This window comes from Suncus etruscus, chromosome 1 (assembly GCF_024139225.1).
Source record: "Suncus etruscus isolate mSunEtr1 chromosome 1, mSunEtr1.pri.cur, whole genome shotgun sequence".
NCBI classification, from domain to species: domain Eukaryota; kingdom Metazoa; phylum Chordata; class Mammalia; order Eulipotyphla; family Soricidae; genus Suncus; species Suncus etruscus.
The window spans coordinates 6917573-6936699 of NC_064848.1; the positions used below are offsets into that span (position 1 = coordinate 6917573).

At 45.0% G+C, this 19127-nt stretch overlaps 1 protein-coding gene across 2 annotated transcripts in view; it reads left to right on the forward strand.

Annotated features, from left to right (window-relative positions):
* The first annotated feature begins 16730 nt into the window (after positions 1 to 16730).
* DPP8 (dipeptidyl peptidase 8) overlaps positions 16731 to 19127 on the forward strand; it is a 64531-nt gene continuing 62134 nt past the window's right edge. For both annotated transcript variants that reach the window (XM_049777686.1, XM_049777692.1), the window contains exon 1: positions 16731 to 16870. In XM_049777686.1, coding sequence (XP_049633643.1) covers positions 16855 to 16870 — 16 coding nt within the window. In that variant the 5' untranslated portion in view covers positions 16731 to 16854. The remainder of the gene's footprint in view (positions 16871 to 19127) is intronic.

Genomic DNA, 19127 nt, shown 5'->3' on the forward strand with positions numbered 1-19127 from the left:
GTTTGATGCTCAAAAATTACTCCTGGCTATGCGCTCAGAAATCGCCCCTGGCTTGAGGGGACCATATGGGACACCGGGGGATCAAACCATGGTCCATCCTACGCTAGCGCTTGCAAGGCAGACACCTTACCTCTAGCGCCACCTTCTCGGCCCCAAGAAAAAAAAATTTTTAACTGATAAAAGCATTTGTAATTACATTGCTTTACTACATGCAGATGCACTATAAAGTACATGGTGATGGACAGGTTGGTTGGGGCCATATTCAGCAGTGCTCAGGGGTTATACATATCTCTTCTTAAGGGATCACTTCTGGTGGACTCAAGGACCTTCTGGAGTGCTAGGGATCAAACCAACAACAACATGCAAGAAAAGTGCCTTACGAACTATACTATCTCATCAGGCCCAAATAGGGCACACTTTTTTTTGGGGGGTCACACCCAGCAGCGCTCAGGGGATACTCCTGGCTCTGCTCTCAGAAACTGCTCCTGGTAGGCACCCTGGGGAACCATATGGGATGCCGGGATTTGAACCACCGTCCGTCCATCCTGCTCTACGGTGTGCAAGGCAAATGCCCTACCTGTGTGCTATCTCTCTGCCCCCCAAATAAGGCACATTTTAATAATTGAAATGTGGGGCCCGGAGAGATAGCACAGCGGTGTTTGCCTTGCAAGAAGCTGATCCAGGACCAAAGGTGGTTGGTTCGAATCCCAGTGTCCCATATGGTCCCCTGTGCCTGCCAGGAGCTATTTCTGAGCAGACAGCCAGGAGTAACCCCTGAGCACCGCCGGGTGTGGCCCAAAAACAAACAAAAAAAAATTGAAATGTGAAGCTAGGGAGATAGTACAGTGGTTAAATTCTCCATACAGTTGACATGGGTTTAATCCCTGATACTTTATAAAGTCCCCTGAGCACCTTCAAGAGTGATACCTGAGCACAGAATCAAGAAGCCCTGAGCAAAGCTAAATATGGCTAAAAGAAAAAAAAATGTATACGAAATGGATAATTGTAAATAAACATCAGCTTAAGTTGACTTTTTGCCTGTGTATACCTGTGTAATTAATTACCTAGCTCAAAAATCTGGAACTTTTAAAAAACCAAAACAAAACAAAACAAAAAGGAGTCAGAGAGATAGCATGGAGGTAGGGTGTTTGCCTTGAATGCAGAAGGACGATAGTTCGATTCCTGGCATCCCATATGGTCCCCCGAACCTGCCAGGAGTGATTTCTGAGTGCAGAGCCAGGAGTAACCCCTGAGTACTGCTGTGTGTGACCCAACCTCCGCCCCCCAAAAAAAATCTGGAACTTTCTTTTCTTGGGGGGGTAGGCTTTGATTAGGTTTTGGTTTTGGATGACACCTGGCAATGTTCAAGAATTATTTCTGGAGAGCTCGAGGGGACACTGGCAGGGCTAGGTAGCAGTACCAACCTACTGAGGGCTTTTATGATAATGCTAGTTTAATGAAACTGCAAATTCTCTCTGATGTGTATGCTCTACCTTATAGTCTTTTTGGGGGAGAGGGGGCACATACCTAGCAGTGCTCAGGGACTATACTCCTGGCTTTGTGCTCAGGAATCATTTCTGAGATCAAACCCAGTCAGTCAGCAAGGCAAGTGCCTTAACCACTGTACTATCTCTCTGGCCATAGATACAATCTTCTCAAGTCCAAAAAGGTGATCTCTCTCTTTTCAGATCACGTGAGACTTTCCTGAGTGTTTTCTATAATAATAAAAAAAAGCATGTGCTCCTACAGACAATGACTTGGATTGAATAAACTAGTTTGCCTGGAGCCTAGAGTTAGTCTTATGCCAGGAAACTTCAGGGGTAGTGGTCTCCTTGTATATAGATCAAGGCTATTCCTTTCTATGACCCCCATATTTTGGTGGGCCTATGCAAACAGTATTTGCCACTCTAACACCGTTTTTACTGTGCCCTTTTGACTAACCCTTAAAAAAAACCTCTTAAACTTTTGATGTTAACTTAAACTAATATGTATGTGCATGAATATATAAAAATACTATGCCTTCAAAGTTAAGGAGTCACATAAATCTCATGGCTTTATGTTGCTTTGTGTACTACTAACAAATGTTATAATGTACTATAATCTGGGGACTTGTGGACAAAGTAATTGTACATGGGTTCTGCCTTATTTTTCTTAATGTTTTTTTGACTGTAAGTTCAATATTTAGGCGTCAGCAAGGGGATTTCTTCTGAGAACTCTGTTTATGGGCGATTGTTCTTTCACTGTAACTTTACCTTGTCCTCTTTGCATCATTGTTCTCATAATTAAAAATAAAAAATTTAAAAAAAAGCATGTGCTCAATGCTTAAGTTGTACACTTGTCTTTGGCAAGAAAGCAAGAACCTTCTGTGAATCACTTTTCAAACATTTGTTATTCTGGAAAGAGATTTCAAAAATAAGCTGTAGAGGGCCTAGACATAGTAGAGCAGACAGGACATTTGTCTTGCATGGGAATCCCCTTCCTAGGGATTCAATTCCATGCATCATATATGATCCCCCGGTACCATCAGGTGTGATCCTTGAGTGCCGAGTCAGAAGTAATCACTGTTGGGTATGGTCCAAAAACTAAAAATAAAGTGTAGAAAGAATTCTTTTTGTTTTTGTTTTTATTTTGGGGTCATACCTGGCTCTATGCTCAGAAATTGATCCTGGCAGGTTCGGGAACCATATGGGATGCGGGGATTCAAACCACCATCGTTCTGCATGCAAGGCAAATGCCCTAACTCCATGCTATCTCTCCTGCCCCACGGTGTAGAATTCTATAGTGCCTTGCATGGTATTAATCAGTCAAAGAGATGTCCACAACCAAAACCAAACGAAGTCATGAAACTGACTGGGAGTGGAAGACTAAACTGAATTAAAATCCCCCACTCTTCAACACCCCACTAGGAATTCTATGTACCAGCTTCTAGCCCTGTGCCCTTCAAACTATACCAAAAGGATGGATATACCAGGAAATGATTTGCTGGCAAAAACTTCCCTTCAATATATAGTAAATATATAGTTTGTCAATATATAATTCTAATAACTGAGCAGAGGTTTCCTTCTTCAGACTCAGCAATCGTGGATGTGAAAAATTGGTCTTTCTACACTACTCAGTGTGATCCATCTGGTAAATCCTGTCTCTCATGGTCATCCAGATGGTTACCCAGGACAGATGACTATGCTACCATTTGTATAAAAATAGCACAGCCCGGGGCCAGATAAACAGTACAATGGTAAAGCACTTGCCTTGCTTGCAGCCAACCCATCTCTGGCATCCCATACCCTCAGTAATGCCAGGAGTGATTCCTGAGTGCAGAATCAGGAATACTACATAAGCATCAACAGTTATGGCACAAAAACAAACAAAATAGTCCTATGAAAGGAATCATATCTCTCTCTAGATATACATTTGTTTGTGTATGATAATCAGGCCGGAGAGATAGCACAGCAGTAATTTGCCTTGCAAGCAGCTGATTCAGGATGGATGGTGATTCAAATCCCGGCATCCCATATAGTCCCCACCCACCCACCCACCCACCCAGAGCCCATCAAGAGCATTTCTGTGCGCAGAGCCAGGAGTATACCCTGAGCACAGCTGGATGTGACCCTAAAAAGCAAAATAACAAAAAATATATCACTGACTAATGGGGCACCAGTAGTAGTAAATACCACTAGATAGTAAAGCAGGTATGGTACTTGCCTAGCAGGTGGCTGTCCAGAGTTCAATCTCCAATATCACATATGCTACTCTGAACCCTGCCAGCCAAGAGTGATCCCTGAGCACAGAACCAGGAGCAAGCCCTGAGGATTTCTTGTGTTGCCCAACCCCCTTGTCCCCTCACACACAAATCACTGGATATATATATATATATATATATATATATATATATATATATATAATCTCCAGTAACCCAATTTTTTTCCTCACAAGAAATAACATCAGTTTCTTGTGAGGAAAAAAATTGGGTTACTGGAGAACTGCAAGGGGAAAATAATTTTGTTTGTTTGGGGGCCACACCTGGCAGTGCTTAGAGATTACTCCTGGCTTTGCGCTCAGAAATCACTCCTGGCTGGCTCGGGGGACCATATGGGATGCCAGAGATCGAACCTCTGGGACCATCCTGGGTTGGCCACATGCAAAAAAATTGGGTTACTGGAGAACTACAAGGGGAAAATAATTTTGTTATAAATTTATATATATATGTGTGTGTGGTGGGAGGTCAAACCCCTTGTTGATGGTCTCCAAGTCTAAGAATGACTCCCAGAATGATAAATTGAATCCCATTCTTCCATCCCCCCTTTTGGGGGAGACTTTGTTAATAATATAGGACGTGAATAATCAATGAATGCAAAAGATTAGGGGACCAAAGGTTCAGCAAAGAAAGTCTTTTGTCAGTTGCAGTCAGCTCCAAAAAGCAAACCGAACAAGCAGTCAGTTCTGGCAAAAGAGCTCCCTATGCCTCCCCAACAAGCTATTTATTTATTTCCTTAACCACCCCCACCTGGAAGGTCCAGGTGGGATGACAGGCAAAAACAATATTACAACAATTACTCAACAGTAAACTCCCTACTGTTGTGCTATCGCTCCAGCCCCGGGGAAAATAATTTTTACCATAGACACTTTTTTTTTTTGTTTTTTTGGGGGCCACACCCAGCGGTGCTCAGAGGTTTCTCCTGGTTGTCTGCTTAGAAATAGCTCCTGGCAGGCACAGGGGACCATATGGGACACTGGGATTCGAACCAACTACCTTTGGTCCTGGATCGGCAGCTTGAAAGGCAAACGCTGCTGTGCTATCTCTCTGGGCCCTACCATAAACACTTTTAGGCTACAAAAATAAGTCAAAATCAGGGGAGGTGTCAGAGATCAAAACCAGGGTCTCACACAATTGGAGGAATGAGATGAGCCACTTCCCAGCTCTAGACTTGAAAAAGTGTGTGTGTGTGTGTGTGTGTGTGTGTGTGTGTGTGTGTGTGTGTGTGTGTGTGCCACACCCAGCAGTGTTCAGGGCTATTCCTGGCTCTGAGCTCAGGTATCATGCTTTATGGTGTTTGGGGACTATATTTGCTGCAGGGATCAAACCGGGATCCGTTGCATGCAAAGCAAGAACTGTACCCACTGAACTATTTCCCTAGCCCTATATACTTTCAGATATATGAGTGTGTGTGTATATATTTTTTACTCAATGGTATTATCTCTATTAAAAACCTTTAGTATAAAAAGCTAGTAAGGTAAAGTTTTATTTATTTATTTATTTATTTTGGTTTTTGGTTCTGGCAGTCTTCAAGGATTACTCCTTGCTCAGCACTCAGAAATTACTCCTGGTGGTGCTGGGGGGATCATATGGGATGCCAGGAATTGAACCCATGTTGGCTGTATGCAAGCCAAGTGCTGTTTTGTTTTTGAAGTTTGGATTGTAACTACTGATCTGAAAAGGGACAAAATGTGGAGGGAAATGGACATCTCTTTATAAATCAACTGCTCTGGGTATGTACTTCACAAATTTGGTATCCCATTCTCGGATTAGATTATAAATCTCCTTAAGGAGAGATGGCCGCACAAGTGTCTCCTTTTTCTTTTAAACAGCGCCTCCTAGTGTCCGTGACCAACGATTACCAATGATGACCCTTTACTGTCATTGTATTGAAGGTGGTGCGAATTTTAAATATTACTAAACACAGACATACATAGAAAAGCACATCATTAATCTTCCTTGAGTAAGGGAACACACATGGTGGTACCTAGGGGTCACTCCTGGGTCTGTGCTCAGGAAGACCATGTGTGAGGGGCCAGAGAGATAACACAGTGGGTAGGGCCTTTGCCTTGCACACTGTCGACCCAGATTGGATCCCAAGCATCCGTATGGTCCCCCCAAGCCTTCCAGGAGTGATTTCTGAGCACAGAGCCAAGAGTAATCCCTGAGTGGAGCTGTATGTGCCCCCTAAAACAGAAAAGACCATATGCAGTGGCAGAATTACAACCATTATCACTGCCTCAGCTGCATGTAAGACAAGTGCTTTAACCTCTGGTCCCACCATCATTAGATTTATAAGAACAGAAACACGTGACATAGCTCTGAGATGATGGCATCAATTATTTTATTTATTTATTTATTTATTTATTTTTGGGTTTTTTTTGGGGGGGTCACACCTGGCAATGCTCAGGCGTTACTCTTGGTTCTATGCTCAGAAATCGCCCCTGGCAGGCTCAGGGGACCATCTGGGATGCTGGGATTCGAACCACTGTCCTTCTGCAAGCAAGACAAATGCCCTACCTCTATGCTATCTCTCCAGCCTCAATTATCATTTTTAAATCTATGCCTTACAACAGCCCTTTAAAATATCTCCCTATTGGGGCCGGTGAGGTGGCACTAGAGGTAAGGTATCTGCCTTGCAAGCGCTAGCCAAGGAAGGACCGCGGTTCGATCCCCCGGCATCCCATATGGTCCCCCGAAGCCATGGGGCGATTCCTGAGCACTTAGCCAGGAGTAACCCCTGAGCATCAAACGGGTGTGGCCCCCCAAAAAAAATCTCCCTGTTGGAGATATAGCACAGCGGTAGGGCGTTTGCCTTGCACGCAGCCGATCCAGGATGGATGGTGATAGGGTCAGAGCAATAGTGCAGCTAGAAGGGCCTTTGCCTTGCACATGGCCAGTACAGGTTTGATCCCTGATATCCCTTATGGTCTCAGACACAGACAGGAGTAATTCCTGAATGCAAAGACATGAGTTATCCCCAAAAGAAAAAAAGTCTATGGAGTGTGAGGGAGGTAGCTTAAAGGGCTAGAGGAATCCTTGCATGCATGAACCCTCGATTCAATTCCCAGCACATATGTCTGATCCCTGAACAAGCTCAGAGAACCGGACCTGATGTAGCCCTTGAGTAGCAAAGGCGTGACCCCAAAACTGAACAAAACTGATTGAAGGTTCATTTAACCTCAGAGTGTATATTTTTTATTCGCGCCATTACAGTAAGTTCTAAACAACACAGACCACAGATACAAACTTTTGGGGACTAACAGAAAATAAGGGCACTCTATGTTTCCCAGTGTCTGTAACCATTTTTCCAGTTTTCTCCATAGGCTCTATCCCCTTCATCTTTCTCAAGGTGTGCTTTGATCTAGGAGAAACAAACATTGGTCAAGGGACCTGTCTTATGTTCCACTGGTAGCAAGTCACATGCTTATCAGCCCTACACCCTAGTTTTTTTTTTTTTTACGCCCTAGTTTTTTTAAATCTTTTTGTTTTTATGTGACATATAGAGCTTTTCTTAATTGCAACAAAATAGGTTTATTATTTATTTATTTGGGTTTGGGGGGGGGTCACACCCAGTAGCACTCAGGGGTTACTCCTGGTTCTATGCTCAGAAATTGCTCCTGGCAGGCTCCGGGGACCATATGGGATATCGAGATTCAAACCACTGTCCTTCAGCATGCAAGGCAAATGCCTTACCGCTATGCTATCTCTCCAGCCCCTATTTATTTGGGTTTTTGTGTCACACCAGGCGGCACTCAGAGGTTATTCCTGGCTCTGCATTCAGAAGTCGCTTCTGGCATGGGGGACCACATGGGGTGCCAGGAATTGAACCGGGGTCCATCATGGGTTGGTTGCGTGCAGGACAAAGGCCCTCCTGCTGTGCTATCACTGTGGGGCCCCAACAAAGTAAATTAAAATTAACTTAATGTTATTATAGAGTGCTGAAGAGATAGTACAGTGGGGTAGGGAGTTTGCCTTGAATCCGCATGTGTGGCACCTAACCCAATAGACAATAGACCTCGACAATAGATCCCTGAGTCAGTCAGGAGTGTCTCTGAGCACAGAACCAGGAGTCATCCCTGAGCACTGCTGGGTGTGGCCCCAAATGAAAACAAAATGTTGTTATATGGTCATTCCACAGAATAAGAGTGTTGGTCTATAAGACTGGGGGAAGAGTGGAGGGAGCGATGGGTAGAAGGAAGCTGGCACAAAGAATGAGACAATGTGGGCATGAAATTATCATTAATATTATTGTAAATAATGACACCTCAACAAAAATGGAAACAAAAAAAATACCAGCCTCATCAACTGCACCTCTTACCTCTGGGTGATAAAATAATGTCTTTAATTCTTATATGTCTTGGCACCTCCTTCTAAAGTCCCATATTGACTTGTACTCTCAAAATATTTGTTAATACAGACTGGAGAGTACAGCTAATAGGGTGCCTGCCTTATATGTAGCTGGTCTGGATTCTATTGCTGGCATCCCAGAAGGTCCCCCAAACCTCCCAGGAGGTATCCCTGGATACAGATATAGGAGTAAGTCCTGAGTACTGCCAGGTATTACCTAAAAACAAACAAGGGGCCGGAGAGATAGCATGGAGGTTGGGCATTTGCGTTGCATGCAGAAGGACGGTGGTTCGAATCCCATGTGGTCCCCCGAGCCTGCCAGGAGTAATTTCTTGTTTTATTTTTTGGTTTTTGTTTTTTTTTTTTTGTTTGTTTGGTTTTCTTTTTGGTTTTTGGGCCACACCCGGCGGTGCTCAGGGGTTACTCCTGGCTGTCTGCTCAGAAATAGCTCCTGGCAGGCACGGGGGACCATATGGGACACCGGAATTCGAACCAACCACCTTTGGTCCTGGATCGGCTGCTTGCAAGGCAAACGCCGCTGTGCTATCTCTCCGGGCCCAGGAACGATTTCTGAGCATAGAGCCAGTAGTAACCCCTCAGTGCAGCCGGGTGTGACCCAAAAACCATAATAATAATAATAATAATAATAATAATAATAATAATAATAATAAATAAAATAAACTTAAAAAATATGGGGTTGAAACCAACCTAGATCCTAGACTTAGAACCTACACAGTTCTCTGCAACAGCTCCAGGAACCAAACTCCCTCTGGGACACTCTTAATACTGCTCTTACACCAACATATGCCAGTTTTGATATGACATCCTGACAATGAGGAAATGACAACAAATTGATCTAAGAGCAGGTTTTCTTACCTCACCATCTAACGGATAAGATGAAATCAGAAATAGGGCCGGAGAGATAGTATGAAGGTAAAGTGTTTGCCTTGCATGCAGAAGATCGGTGGTTCGAATTCCGGCATCCCATATGGTCCCCTGAGTCTGCCAGGACCGAATTCTGAACATAGAGCCAGGAGTAACCCCTGAGCACTGCCGGGTGTGCTCCAAAAATAAAAATAAAAAAAAATTAAAAAAAAGAAAAGAAATCAGAAGACTTGTCATCCTTTGATCTGTGCAAAAGCCAAAATTGCAATCTACAAAAGACTGACTGTGACAACTATGACTGGGCAGAACTTATCCTGAGACCATTAAAAAAAAGACCCTAGTCTAGGTTTTGGTCACGGAGGTCTCAAACTCGTGGCCCGCGGGCCATTTGCGGCCCTCCGTACAACATTTTGTGGCCCTGTCCTAGAGGAATCTTTTTTTGTTTTGTTTTGTTTTTGTTGTTTGGGTCACATCCCCCAATGTTCAAGGCTTACTACTGACTTTTTGTACTCAAGATCACCTCGACTTTGCCTCCTGTGGTCCCCAGGTAAATTGAGTTTGAGACCCCTGGTACGATCTGTACAACAACCAAGATCTCTAATTCCAGAGGTCTTACTGAGACAATTGCAACTGAGCAGGTCTTCTGGAAACATAATGAAAGACTCTATCCTATGTTTTTGTCCTAGGATCAGTACAAAAACCAAGACCACCAACTACAGAAGACTGATTAAAACAACAGTGATGGAACAGAACTTCTAGAACTGTAAAGAAAGACTCCATCCTAGGCTCCATCCTTTGATCTGTACAGATACCAAGATCTCTAGATACAGAGGTCTGATTTTATTATCCATAATGGACCGGAAGGTTTCCATGCATCACAAAAGGACCTAGGGGAGAGTAAATGAATATGTACCATGTACGAAGTCAGTAGTTCCATGACAATATACTTCAAGGGCGGAGAAACCCTGTATCTCTTAGGCTGAGGGAATTCCCTTTCTAATCTCCCCAATATTTACTGTGCCTATGCAAAAAAAAAAAAAAAAAAGAAAGAAAGAAAGAAAAGAAAGAGAAGAAAGAAAGAAAGAAAGAAGAAAGAAAGAAAGAAGAGAAAAAGAGAAGCACAAAATAAATTTTTATTTTGTTTGTTTTTTCATTTTTTTGTGCTTTGTTTTGTTTTTATTTCAAGACCATGGTTATAGTGATGGTTGTCTTTATTGCTGTGGTGCTTTTTTGATTTTTCTTTTTGTATTGTTGTTATGTTTTTCTTCCTTTTTCCCTTTCTCCTCTCAAATTGATATTTATAGCCTTTAAAAGGACTTCACCCATTTTTTGCTTGTTTAAGTTTTGTTCCCCCCTTTTGTTTTTTTTCTTTTGGGGTCACTACTCAGGGGTCACTACTAGCTCTACGCTCAGAAATCGCTCCTGGCAGGCTCGGGGGACCATATGGGATGCCAGGATTTGAACCACCATCCTTCTGTATGCAAGGCAAACATCCTACCTCCATGTGATCTCTCCAGCCCCTGTTTTTTGCCCCATTTTATTTTTTCTTTCCTTCAAACAGAACCACATAACTTGAACCATATTGTTCTGCCTCACAAACTGAGGGGGAAATAATGGAGGGTATCAAGAACAAACAGTTGTGTGATCATTAAGTAGAAATAAAAAATGATCAGACTTAAACACCAAATCAAAAGCCAACGACAACAGAATTGGTACCCAATCTACAACAAGCTAGATACAGAGGGGACCACTTATACTAACAGCCCGAGGGGTAAAAGAGGGGGATATGGGATGCATGCTGGGAACAGGAGTGAAGGGAGGACAACATTGGTGGTGGAAATGCCCCTGATTCATGTCAAAATGTACCTAAAATTTACTATGGAAGATATGTAATCCACTTCGGTCAAAATAAAAATTATCGGGGCCGGGCGGTGGCGCTAAAGGTAAGGTGCCTGCCTTGCCTGCTCTGGCCTTGGACGGACCGCGGTTCGATCCCCCGGTGTCCCATATGGTCCCCCAAGCCAGGAGCAACTTCTGAGCACATAGCCAGGAGTAACCCCTAAGCGTTACCGGGTATGGCCCAAAACCCAAAAAAATAAAAAATAAAAAATAAAAATAAAAATTATTATAGGGGCTGGAGAGATAGCACGGAGGTAAAGTGTTTGCCTTGCATGCAGAAGGACAGTGGTTCGAATCCTGTTATCCCATGTGGTCCCCCGAGCCAGCCAGGAGCGATTTCTGAGTGTAGAGTCAGGAGTATCCCCTGAGCGCTGCCGGGTGTGACCCAAAAACCAAAAAAATAAAATTATTCTAAAAAATATATAGAAGAGACTGCATGCATCTGATCCAGGACAGGCGGTGGCTCAAATCCCGGCATCCTATATGGTCCCCATACCTGCCAGGAGTGATTTCTAAGTGCAAAACCAGGAGTAACCCCTAAGTGCCACTGGGTGTGACCCAAAATAAAAAAAATAAAAGGGGGCCCGGAGAGATAGCACAGTGGCGTTTGCCTTGCAAGCAGCCAATCCAGGACCAAAGGTGGTTGGTTCGAATGCCGGTGTCCCATATGGTCCCCCGTGCCTGCCAGGAGCTATTTCTGAGCAGACAGCCAGGAGTAACCCCTGAGCACCGCCGGGTGTGACCCAAAAAACCAAACAAAAAAAAAAATAAAAATAAAAAAATAAAAAATAAAAGGGAAGGAAAGAAGAAAAGAAATTTAGGGACTGAAGTAATAGTACAGAGGCTAGAGTGCTTGCCTTGCACACAGCCAAACCTTGGTTTAATCCTGGCATCCTGTATAAACCCTGATTCTGCCAGAAGTGATTCCTGAGTGCAGATTGGAAGTCAGCCTTGATCATCTTCCGATGTGCCCTCCCCACAAAAACAAATAAATGAACAGTAATAGCAAAAACAAAAAAGAAATTTAGCCAACACAAATGCATGCAAGGCGAGCGCCCTACCCATTTTGGTCCTGAGATACTTTTATTTATTTATTTAGGTTTTTGGGCCACAACTGATGATGCTCAGGGGATTTCTCCTGGCTCTGCACTCAGAAATCACTCCTGGCTTTGGGGGACTATATGGGATGCCGGGAGTTAAACCGTGGTCGGTTCTAGGCTAGCGCATGCAAGGCAGATGTTACCGCTTGCACCACTGCTTCGGCCCCTCTGAGATACTTTGAAGGTGTGAGGGTTCAAACGTAGGACCTCACACTTGCAAGGCAAGTATTCAACAGGTCCACACACCTGTCCCCACTTTTCCTGTTCAGGGTGTTGTGTGTGTGTGTGTGTGTGTGTGGTGTGTGTGTGTGTGGGGAGAGAGAGAGAGAGAGAGGGAGAGGGAGAGAGAGGGGGGGGGAACTGTTTTATTTTTCCTTTTTATTTTGACCAAAGTGGATTACAAATACATCACAGTAATATTTTAGGTACATAGTGACATTGAATCAGGGACATTGCCACCATCAATGCTGTCCTCCCTCCACCCCTGTTCCCAACACGCATCCCATATCCCCCTCTTTTACCCCCTGGGCTGCTAGTATAAGTGGTCCCCTCTGTGTCTAGCCTGTTGTAAATTGGGTATCGATTTGGTAGTCATTGGCTTCGGATTTGGTGTTTAAGTCTGATCATTTTTTTTTATTTCTACTTTTTTTTTTGGCTTTTGGGCCACATCCGGCGTTGCTCAGGGGTTACTCCTGGCTGTCTGCTCAGAAATAGCTCCTGGCTGGCACAGGGGACCATATGGGACACTGGGATTCGAACCAACCACCTTTGGTCCTGGATCGGCTGCTTGCAAGGCAAACACTGCTGTGCTATCTCTCTGGGCCCTTTTATTTCTACTTAATGTTCATAGGACTGTTTGGTCTTGGTACCTTCCATTATTTCCCCCTCAACTTGTGAGGCAGAACAAGATGATTCAAGTTATGTGGTTCTGTTTGATGGAAAGAGAAAAAAAATAATAAAATGGGGCAAAAATCCTCTCAAATTGAGGGGGAAATAATGGAAGGTACCAAGACCAAACAGTTGTTTGATCACTAAGTAGTAACAAAAATGATTGGACTTAAACTCCGAACCCAAAGCAAGGACAAAAGAATCGATACCCATTCTACAACAAGCTAGACACAGAGGGGACCACTTATACTAGCAGTCCGGGGTGGGGGGGGTAAGGAAGGGTAAGGGAGGAGTATATGGAATGAAAGCAGGGAACTGGGGTAGAGGGAGGACAAGTTGTGTGATGGGAATTCCCCTGATTCAATGTTAATACGTACCTAAAATATTACTGTGAAAGATATGTAATCCAATTTGGTCAAAATAAAAATGATCTCTTTCTTTTCTGCCTCCTTTCCTTTTTTTTCTCTTCTTCCTCCTCCCTCCTTTTCTTCCTCCTCCTTCCTCCTGCTCTTCTTCCTCCTCCTTCGCCCTCCTCTTCTTCCTCCTCCTTCCTCCTCCCTCTTCTTCCTCCTCCCTCCTCTTCTTCCTCCTCCTTCCTCCTTCCTCCTGCTCTTCCTCCTCCTTCCTCCTCCTCTTCTTCCCTCCTTCCTTCCCTCTTCCTCCTCTTTCCTCTCCTCTTCCTCCTTCCTCTTCCTCTTCCTCCTCCTCTTCTTCCTCCTCCCTCCTTTTCTTCCTCCTCCCTCCTCTTCTTCCTCCTCCTCTTCTTTCCTCCTCCTTCCTCCTCTTCCTCCTCCTCCTCCTCCTCTTCCTTCCTTCCCTCCACTTTCCTCCTCCCTTTTCCTCCTTTTTCCTCCTCCTTTCCTCTTCCTCCTCTCCTCTTCCTCCTCTCCTTCCTCCTCTCTTCCTCCTCCTTCCTCCTCCTCTTCCTCCTCTTCTTTCCTCCTCCTCTTCTTCCTCCTCCTCTTCCTCCTCCCTCCTCTTCTCCTCCTCCTTCCTCCTCCTCTTCCTCCTCTTCTTCCTCCTCCTCCTCTTCTTTCCTACTCCACTTCCTCCTCCTTCCTCCCTTTCCTCTTCCTCCTCCACTTCCTTCTCCTTCCTCCTTTTCCTCTTCCTCCTCCACCCGAGGGGAAAAAAAAAAAAATAAATAAATAATAAATAAATAAAAATAAAAACTAATATCATTAAAAAAAAAATGGGGCCACAATCCAAGGAGCAAACAAGTGCTCACCTTGGTCTCTGCGGCCCCTGCCAGTCTGGCCAGGGGCTGCCAGGCGGCGCGTCCGTCCTCCGGGCCTGCAGGGGGCGCCGCGGCGCGGGGCGGCGCCCTCGGGCCGGGCGCGACGCCGCGCTTGGTGCGGCGCGCGCGGGCGGCGGAAGGAGGGCGGGGCGCGGGAGCCGGAAGTGCCGGGCGCCGCCGCCTTCCAGCGCCGCGTTCGCCGCCCGGGTCGGGTCGCGAGGGGCGCGTCGGCCGCCGGGGCGCAGGGAGGCCGAGCGGCGCGGAGCGGAGGCGGCGCGGCATGGAGCGGCGCGGGCCGGCGCCGTAGCGAGCGAGCGAGCGAGCGAGCGGGCGTCGGACGGCCGGGGCGGGCCGGGGTGAAGGTGCGCTGTCCGATCGCCTGTCCTCGCCCGCGGCGGCCTGTGGGCCGGAGCCCGGGGAGCCCGGGGGAGCCCGAGGGAGCCCCGGGGGCGCCGCCGGCCGGAAGAGGGAGCGCGGAGGCCCGCGCTGCCCGGGCCCCCAACGTCTCCCCGGCCTTCCGCGGCCGTTAGCTGCGGCGTGCCGAGTCGTGCAGAGGCGGGTCGGGGGGGGGGAGGCCGCGCCCGCCCCAGTCCAACTGACATGGATTGCATTTCATTTGATTGATTTTAGTTTAGTTGAGTGTCTGGTGCTCCAGCTACGCTTCTGTTTATTCACTTTGCTGGTCCGCTCGAGGTCGAGGCCCCCCCCCCCCCCGCCCACCGCACTCCCTTGTCATTCTCTCCCTCCTTGCAAGCTTACAGACACACACACACACACACACAACACACACACAAGCCTTTTTATTTGCAGCTTACACACATACGACACACACACGCCTTTTTTTGTAAGCTTACACACACACATACACCCGGGCCTCTTTTGCAACCTTACACACACACACACACATACCCTGGCCTCTTGCAAGCTTACACACACACACACACACATACCCTAGCCTCTTGCAAGCTTACACACACACACACACACACACACACACACGAGCCTCTTTTGCAAGCTTACACACACACACACCACAACGCCTCTTTTGCAAGCTTACACGCGCGTGCGCATTTTTTTTTGCAAGCTTATACACACACACGTACACGCCTATTTTGCAAGTTTACTTACACACACACCCTGATTTTTCTCCCACCCTTCACCCCCAAACTCTTTCATTTTTATCTGCTCCTTTTACTCCATCCCTCCTAGCTGGAAGAAATATATGTGTATATAATATAATAATATTATACTATATATATATAGTTTTTCTCCCTTTCCCTTGACTGTGAGTCTCATCTGGCCCAGGATCCTCAAAGTGGAATAGGGAGGTTTTCAAGGAAAGCCTGCGTGCGGGCTGCTTTTCGAAGTTGCATGACTCTTTGGGCTCCTGGTTTGAAAAGGAATGACATCAGGACTGCTTCAGATTTTTGCTCTTAAAGAGCTGTGTGTCCTAACCCAGTGAGGACCTTCATTGGGGGAGCCTGGAGGGGTTTCATGCTTGTGAAGGAACCTGGATTAGGATAACCCCGGTTGGGAGTTTTGACTGACCTTCGCTGGTGTCCCATTGCCCCCTAAACTCTTCTTGCCATGTCATCTTTCTTTCACCTGCTCAGGTCTGAGAAAATAAGAACTAAAGCGTAACTAATAGGAATCACAGACTCCCCACCTTTTTTTTTTTTTTAATTCAGCATTTCAATGTAAACACTTGTTTTCCCGAAAAGTTAGCTATTTCTGTTTCAGGGTGTTCGTGGAAAGAAAGAAGCAGAAGTGGGGTGTGCTTATAAAGCATTCTTTATTTCTGTGTAAACTCTATTTATAGCAAGTTAGTTCCTTTTCCACAAGGATGGCCTGTTGTAGAGTTCTTTTTTTTTTTTTTTTTTTTTTTCGGTTTTTGGGCCACCCCTAAACCCGGCGATGCTCAGGGTTACTCCTGGCTGTCTGCTCAGAAATAGCTCCTGGCAGGCACGGGGGACCATGTAGGACATCGGGATTTGAACCAACTACCTTTGGTCCTGGATCCGACTGCTTGCAAGGCAAACGCCGCTGAGCTATCTCCTCCGGCACCTCAACTGTGATTCTTAGAGGATTTGGCAGTGACCACCAGGTTTATGCCTCTTACTATAGCCACATATAAGGTTATTTTTATTTGAAACTTTTTGCCATAATTTTCTTGTAATATGTAGACGTCAAGATTACACATTTTCTTTTGATAAATTGGACCTTCTTGTGAATATTTAATTTTTTTGTTGTTGTTGTTTTTTGTTTTTTGGGTCACACTCGCAGCACTCAGGTCACCTACTGGCTCTATGCTCAGAAAATCGCCTCCTGGCACGCTTAGGGGGACCATATGGGATGCTGGGATTCGAACCACAGACCTTCTGCATGAAAGCAAATGCCTTCCCTCATGCTATCTCTCCAGCCCCATGAATATTTAGAATGTTAATCTAAAATGCAGATATAAAGTAATTCGGACATTGTAAATATACCCAAAGAATATTTCTATATTATCGATTTAAGTATTACTTGAAACATTTAATTTGTTTGGCTATTTGTGATTCATGTTTAATCATGATTGCCAGCCTAATAATCTTATCTCATTATCCTGGTGAGCAGGATTGAATGGTGAGAAAAAGGAAAAGAAAGACTCCTGTGCCAACCAAGCAGGATGAGCCGAGGGGATCTGTCCTTGAAGTTCAGTCACTTGAAAATAGGTCTTCTGAATGTAAAAGAGATCTGGACAGATGAAATACAATTCAGGTAGGCACCGGGGAACCTGCCTAAGTACAGAAGTAGGTGGGTAGCAAAAGACATTCATTGGGACGAGCATTTAGGCTAATCCTGTTCCTAACTTGTCGAAATTAGAAAACTAGAGTCATACAGTTGGAGGATATTTAATTGTCAAGATCTGGAAGTGAGTTATAGATCTGTGTCACTGACTAAAATTATGCAAGAACAGTTCTTAGAAATGACTTTCTATGCTCTGCATAACAGTATTAAAGCATTATTTCGAGTGTGTATATGTGTGCACATGGGTATGCGTGTATAAAGATACAAAAATAGGGCAGAGGTTTTCAACTTTTTCACACCTGCATATTTGCACTGAATTGTAGCAGCAGAGGAAACCACTGGTCTAGGAACCTAGTGCAATTTAGGAATACTAGATGATGTTGCTGTTAATGGCTTTGTTTTTATTTTTATTTTTTTGGCTGGTGGTGTAGGGGTGAGTGTGTGTTTAGGCCACACAGACACAAACACACACACACACACATGAATCACTCCTAGCTAGGTTGGGGGATTATAAATTAGACCATACACACACACACACACACACACACACACACACACACACACACACACCACTACTCATCACTCCTAGCTAGCACACACACACCTCTCCTAGCTAGGAACACACACACACACCCCTAGGAACACACACACACACACACACACACACACACACACACACACACACACACACATCTCCTAGCTAGAAGAAATTAGCCCTGTTTATGTGGCTTCTTTGCTTCCTTAGTCCTACTAAACTAGGTCTATTGACATTTAATTGGGAGTAGGATACCACTGGCATATAGATGGGCAGAAGAACTCTGCCCATAGGAATGACTCCCTATTCAGAATCCATTTGCTGAGCCTTTTGGCTTTTAATCCTAGAAGGAAAAGAACCAATTGTAATAATAAATTGTATACAGGCTATAATTAGTTTATTATTATTATTATTATTTTTTTGGTTTTTGGGTCACACCCAGCAGCGCGCAGGGGTTCCTCCTGGCTCTACACTCAGAAATTGCCCCTGGCAGGCTCAGGGGTCCATATGAGATGCTGGAATTTGAACCACTGACCCTCCTTACCTTACCTTACCTTAGCCTTACCTCCATGCTATCTCTCCAGCCCCAAGAGTTTATCTTTTATTTATTTATTTTTTTTGGTTTTTGGGTCACACCCGGCGGTGCTCAGGGGTTACTCCTGGCTGTCTGCTCAGAAATAGCTCCTGGCAGGCACGGGGGACCATATGGGACACCGGGATTCGAACCAACCACCTTTGGTCCTGGATCGGCTGCTTGCAAGGCAAACGCCGCTGTGCTTTCTCTCCGGGCCCGAGTTTATCTTTTTTTTTTTTTTTTTTTTTTTTTGGTTTTTGGGCCACACCCGGTAACGCTCAGGGGGTTACTCCTGGCTATGTGCTCAGAAGTTGCTCCTGGCTTGGGGGACCATATGGGACACCGGGGGATCGAACCTCGGTCCGTCCAAGGCTAGCGCAGGCAAGGCAGGCACCTTACCTTTAGCGCCACCGCCCGGCCCGAGTTTATCATTTTTTTAATGTTACCTTGAAAATGGTAGTTTATGTTATCATGGCATGGAACAGTGTCACAGGATCTCAACTAGACTAGTTCAGTTTATTTTGTGTTCCCAAATGCATGCCTGATTACAACCTACACCTGATAATTTCCTTTTCCTCTGGTTGGTAATCCTTACTTTGAAAGCCTTGTCATCCTACAAGATTGGAGTTTAAAAAGAACATTAAATAAACAACCATGTATTGATTTTTTTGGGAACAGTTAATAATTAATGGAAAATTGGTTACATAAATGCAGTTTCCCAAGACCTCTTACCAATTCCAAAAGGAACTGATAGATCCAGAATTTTTACGGTATCTTTTTGTTACTGTCCGAAATAATGCACATGCAAATATCACAGTAAGTAGTTTTCAGCAAAAAATTTTTTTCTTTTTGCTTTTTGGGTCACACCTGGTGATGCTTAGGGGTTACTTACTCCTGGCTATGCGCTCTGAAATCGTTTCTGGCTTAGGGGACCATATGGGATGCCAGGGGATCAAATCACGGTCTGTCCTAGGTTAGCTCGTGGTAGGCAAATGCCCTACCGCTTGCGCCACCGCTCTGGCCCCTAGCAAAAATTTCTTGTTTTTTTTTTTGTTGTTGTTTGTCTGTTTTTTGTCTTTTGGGTCACACCCGGAAACCCTCGGGGGTTACTCCTGAAG